We start from the raw sequence: 6,000 nt of genomic DNA, 5'->3' as shown, positions 1-6,000 counted from the left end.
AAGAGCCAGATTGCCACGCCAGACGTCCAGTGGCGCATCTGAGTCGTTACTATTCGCAGCGTTTACGAAGCCCGCAACGACTCCTGAAGCGCTGATCGATGATCCCGCTTAACCTCCGAGTCTCACGTCAGCCAAAGGATATGAACGCCAGGAGATACCACGAACACCGGCCTGAGTTGATAGTGCCACAGAGAGGATCCCATCTGATTGTCGTCTCCCGCTTGCTAACATCGAATGAGTATTGAGAATGGACATACATAGTTTAATGAAATCAGTTTGGCAGCACAAGAAGGCACGGGGATACCGACACAAGTCATGAGCGACACGCGCAACACAGTAGGGGACTGATCGAGGTACTAGGCTAAGTACGACCACCGCCTGCTAACTACATCACAATAACGATCAGATTCCAGATTATCAATATGATGGTACTTCTCGACTTGATGTTGCCAATCGTCTGGGACAATTATATCCTCCTCCTCCTCCTCCTCCTCCTCCTCCTCCTCCTCTGGTACCGGTCGGCTGTCAGGCTCTTGATAATAAAGCTCCTCCAACGGACCAACGAGCGAAAGTCGTTCTAGAACGATGCGCCGCACGAAGCTTATTGGAATATCAAAAACGATCAAGGTCCGAAGTCCCGGGAAAGGGAAATCCGCAAGTTCGCGAGACGTGGGGAGTAGTCCCATTGCAAACGCATTATTCCCATAGAACCCTCCTGGCCCCAGTGTCAATACCTTGACACTAGTCATTTGTTTACACAGGCGATGAAGGAGCTGAGGATCTGCACGATGCGCGAAATTAACGAGATGGTGTTCATCCAGCTCTAGAAGAGAGCTAGAAGAATTTTTGTCGGTAAGCCTGATCAACCCTTGGAGGATACCTTCGAATTGAATCTCGACCAGCACGAACTGACCCAGAGCGCCATCCAGGGTCAATATCCGAAGATTGGGCATATGAACATAGTGGAGAAAATCTGCAATCCAACAGTCCATCTTCCTCGATTTCATAGCTAGGTAGTGCAAGCGGGGTAGTGCAATGGGAGACATGATGTCTTCAGGTGGATCCATATCCAATTCGAGTGCGAGGGTCTGCAGATTGACGAGTGCACCAAGGAGTTGCAACAAAACATCTACTGTAGTGGCTATATTTATGTTACCGCCACTTGTGCAGTAGTGTATTCGCAAATTGACGAGATGTGGTGAAAATATGGAGGGTGAGAGCCAGGACCAACTTGTGCCAAAAAGGATAAGATCATTGATGGGAGGTGCTGAACCAGGAAAAATCAACGGTTCATGATGGTCGGGGTCTACATTCAATTGGTCGTGTACGAGTTGAACATGCTGTTTTTCTAGCATATGGGCTGGATGAACGGAGGAACGCGACATAAGTACAAGCGCTTGACGGATGTGCATTTTTGAGGTTGTCCTCAGCGTAAACTCGCGCCAACGGTGCACATGAGCATGTAACTCCAGGATGATCAGGACGAGGTAAGCACCAGCTACGCCTTCGTCGACCGGTTCGGGGAGATACGGATTAAGAAGGGAGGCCCGCCTGGGGGCTCCGCTGAAGGGATTGTGGGGGTCATTCCAAAGTAGCGTGATTTTGAGAGGATGTGTTCCACTAAGTTTTAGGAAAGTGCGCACTTTTTCAAGAGACGCAGCACAGTCGCCAAAGGAGATTTGTAACACAGTCCACAGTGTTGGAATCTGTGACATGAGCCAACGCCAACGTTTGCACACACACATTGCTGCAATGAGAGCCGATGGTGGAGGGCCATTGGATTCTTTTTCCGACTCATCGTACCAACACTGATTTTGGTGCCAATCATCCCAATACCTGCCTTTCTGTACTTCATTTTGCATAGAATAATCATGGAAGGCGGCTTGGTCTTTTTCACAGACCGACTCGAAAACCATGCGGAGCGCGTCGTCCGGCAGGCGATCGATATAACAGTTGGAGTTGGTCATCCCACTTGTTGACTTTTTCAGAAAAAGGAAAGTGAGGGTAGTTAATACTGAGAATGGTGGATAATTCTGAAGAGACATACTGCTCAAGGTCAGCCCCCGCGGCTGCACCAACTTAACGCGAGTCCTGGATTGTGAACCGTGTTCGGAGTGTTCAATCTACGAACAATTGTCGACCCTCGCTATCCACAGAAAGATGCACGTATTACGAGGCTAAAAATTCGTTACTCGAACTACAGCTAACTGAAATTTTGTGAACCATGATTCAATTTGCAAATCAGAAGCACTCTCCTTCGGCGGAGTCCGGATTTGCTTCGCACCCGCAACTTCAAGCTCAAGGATCTGGGGTGTTGGAGTCTGTACACGTCAGATTCTGGGGAGCTCTTCGGAAGAATACCCAGACTCCAAACCATCGGCAGGTGTGAGAGAGTCTTCATACTGTTACCTTAGCCGAAAACCAAATATGTACAACATAATTTCAAACACCGCAACTTTGAGACTCTACACACCAAGCCGACTGGCAAAACTTGTAGTGGCGCGAGGTTTGGATGTATTTGTCCCACCGAAAAAGCCTTCCGAGCGCGCTGACATATCCCAAAAGAAATGGGAGCAATCGAATATTATTGTCAAAAATCTTTAGCGTGACGTGCCTTTAGTGACATGATGGATAATCCCTTTCTGAGACTTAACATCTTCTAAGTCACGTATCTTGATGTCATCGCCAGCTGGCCGGTTCGAAGTACCGAGCTTTGCAGAAATGAAACGCATTGCAGAAATGAAACTGGGTCTTACTCCTTGTACTTGGCAACTCCAGTCCGCTCACAACCAGCTTGAGAACAAAGATGTCTTCACCATCTCACCCACCGGCTCAGGAAAGACTCTTACCTTCTGGATTCCCCTGTTATTCAACAATGGTGGAATAACCATTATTATTACCCCGCTTAATATCCTCAGCGAGAAGAACCGAGATGAAGCAAATGCTTATGGGTTTCCCGCCCTTGATATATGTGCAGAGACAGCAACAGACGAGGCGTTTAAAGTGAGTCGTTATTCAGTGACATGAATACTACACGAGTCTGAGCATATATTCATCAGGACATAGAGAAATTGAAGTATCGAGTTCTTGTTGTTAGCCCGGAACATGTACTTCAAGACGCTCGATTCAAAAAACTTTGGAAGTGTCGAACGTTTACAGATAATCTCTTCAGTATCGTGTTTGACGAGGGTCATTGTATTAGCGAATGGGGCAAAGACTTTCGACCGCTGTATAGTGAGCTGGGGAATCTTCGATGGTACCTTCCAGCTCACGTTCGATTTCACGCCGTGTCTGCGACCATGCCGCCGCACATCCTCCTAGACGTCCAATCGAAACTTCGCATTCGGTCATACAACCTTGCTAAAGTTGTCCGGTCAAACGACCGTGCAAATATTCATTTCATGGTCCAGGAGATGAAGTACCCACGAAACACGTACTACGACCTTGGCCGAATCTTGCCACTCAAGGAGGGCACACCGCCCGAGAAGTTCATGCTGTTCGTAAATGCTCGAGATCAAGCAGAAGCAGTTTGCAATAGCTTATGCAAAGACTTGCCTGCGCATCTTCGCCATAACATCGTATGGTTCCATTCGGGCATGTCAATGCAGTTCCGGCTGGACGCAATGGAAAAGCTGTCAAAGGGTGAGATTTGGGGGATCTGCTGTACTGATGCAGCGGGAATGGTGAGTAACTCACAGTCATATCAAGAGTCCCTCACGTATATATTGATGTTGTTATTGCTGTTATTGCAGGGCCTTGATCTTCGAGACGTCAGATTGGTCATTCAATGGGGATATATAGACTCACTTTGCATTTTGATGCAACGCCTAGGACGCGCTGCGCGAGACCACGCCTTAACGGCACTTGCAGTGTACTTCGTGGAGCCGCTGTACTTTGATACATACAGTGGCAAGCGCAAACGGCCTGAACTTGATGAGGGACAGCATCACACGAAGAAGAAGAAGGTCACGAACGTGGACGCTGAGAGCACAGTGGTGCGCGACGAGGAGAACAGTCAATGTAGGACTGATGGTGGTACCCTCAATGGGGGGGACAATGACGGGCGAACGGACAGCGTCAGCATGGTGGTAGATCAGCGCAACAGACACACCATTCCAGAGGTTGCTGGCACTTCTACTCCTATGAGGATCCTTCCGGTAAACGCTGATAGTGATGTTATCGAACGAGCTGCTATGTATGCATTTATCAATGCTCACCTTCGAGGATTCTGCCGTCGCCGAGTTACAAATGAATATTTCAATAATCCAAACCTAATAGGTAAGAATTTTGAGGCTGGATAGAGTTGATTTAGCTGACATTGAGGTTATCGAGAACAAGGGAATACATGCTGTGAGAGATGCGCTGCAAGGGTGTCACACATTTGCTGTGACGTGTGTAACAAGATGGAATTACATTCACGGCTCTTCCCTCTGCAACAAATCACGTCAACACGCGCCAAACCAAAGTACAAGATCAAGCCATACAAAATGACCGACACCGAACGCCGGCTTCAGCAGGAGCTCATCAAATGGAGGGACTCGAAGATAATCGAGGAGAATCTCGATGCTGATGACTTTTTTGGTCCCCAGATGATCATGTCGAACAAGATCCTGAACCGTATTGTCGACCTCGCGCACTATCACAAAATCTTATCAACAACTTCTCTCTTCGAGCAGACATCATGGTGCTACTCCTCTGAATATGGGCAAAGCGTCCTCGATATCATTCTTACTTGCATCCCTTTGCCCATTGTCCAACCTCCCGCACCACCTGCTGTGATCATTCCACCTCCACTTGGCTTATCGTCGTCAACAAACCAACAACCGACCGCCAGCACCTCCGCCACAAATGGCGTCATGTTGCCATCGAAACGTTCACGAAAGTGTCGTGCTTGTGGTAGCACTGATCATATAGGTACGCACTGCTCACTATGTCCACTGTCTTATCGTACTCATTGTTCTTCGCAGCGTCCAACAAACTTTGTCCAAGATATATTTCCAAGCCCCGCAAGTCAAGATCTAATATAGAAAATGCACCGGCCATGGTGGCACCTGCTCCAGGCGCTTCTGAGCAAGGTTTCCATCCAGTGCAAGGACAACAACAGTTTGTTGGTCCGCAGAACAATCGAGTCGGTTAAGGTTAGTCAATAAAGTCATCTCCGTCGACATCGAAAACGCCCGTCTCTTCCTTGCTAACTATCTTCTGCTCTTGCATCAGCACCATCCCTTCGTTGATCTGATCGGGAATCGACCACAGGGCCTTCCGACCCTCCTTCTTTATATGTGCGTAGTTCTCCTTTATTTTCGTTGACAACTTACGGATTGTATTCATCATTTCAGGTTGTGCATGACGAATTGTTTGATGCTGAAGGTGGAATCCGTTTTTGATGACGACGTGACAGTTACGGTAGACCTCGATCAGAGGGGATTCTTTAATAATATGTTCTAATGTACCATTCGGACCTCCGCCTCTGTATATGACCTGATGCCATATTAACATTCCAACCCTAAGCAGCTAGGAACTAACCTTGGTGTACAGATTGTTCCTCTCGACAACCCAATCTACAGCGCAAAACGCTAGCGCATGCCCGGAGGGGTTGCAAAGTAAGTTCATTCGAATGATATCACTGACATATTTTCAGATGATGCGCAGTCAATACGAGCAACTCCTACTCACCTCAGTTTTTCAGGCCAGTTAAACTGAAGGTTTACGAGAAACCTCGTCATCTGGGAAGCATACTTGTGCTTTCCTGTGGCTTTGAATATGTAGATCCACGGTAAGAACGACGCTTCCACTCTCCCTATGTCACCAGTATTCATAGCTTGACACACGTCAATGTACATCAGCTCGTCCCTGTTTCGCAGCGTTTGATTTTCGAATCGCTTGTCGCGGATAGTCGATGGTCGTGCTCGTGCTTCGTCAAGGCCTGGCGTTGTTGCAACGTACTTCCGCACAATGGTATGTGACATTGCCACCACGTCATCCCATGTTGGCTCAGAG

General features: G+C 47.9%; 2 protein-coding genes across 2 annotated transcripts; one reads left to right on the top strand and one right to left on the bottom strand.

Moving 5' to 3' along the window:
- Positions 1-2,739: 2,739 nt before the first annotated feature.
- Positions 2,740-5,027, top strand: F5891DRAFT_967236 (P-loop containing nucleoside triphosphate hydrolase protein; the record flags this gene model as incomplete). The annotated part of the gene is made up of 5 exons (XM_041376263.1): positions 2,740-3,003; positions 3,060-3,578; positions 3,642-3,683; positions 3,753-4,195; positions 4,370-5,027. The coding sequence occupies 5 exons, from the start codon at positions 2,740-2,742 to the stop codon at positions 5,025-5,027; spliced, it is 1,926 nt and encodes a 641-aa protein (XP_041216825.1).
- Positions 5,028-5,139: 112 nt separating this feature from the next.
- F5891DRAFT_967226 (uncharacterized protein) lies at positions 5,140-5,969 on the bottom strand (the record flags this gene model as incomplete). The annotated part of the gene is made up of 3 exons (XM_041376261.1): positions 5,140-5,412; positions 5,527-5,626; positions 5,677-5,969. 3 exons carry the CDS (start codon positions 5,967-5,969, stop codon positions 5,140-5,142), a joined length of 666 nt encoding a protein of 221 aa, XP_041216824.1.
- Positions 5,970-6,000: the final 31 nt, after the last annotated feature.

Source organism: Suillus fuscotomentosus, assembly GCF_016647785.1.
Source record: "Suillus fuscotomentosus strain FC203 chromosome Unknown F5891scaffold_214, whole genome shotgun sequence".
NCBI lineage: Eukaryota > Fungi > Basidiomycota > Agaricomycetes > Boletales > Suillaceae > Suillus > Suillus fuscotomentosus.
This window is presented reverse-complemented; position numbering and strand designations above follow the sequence as displayed.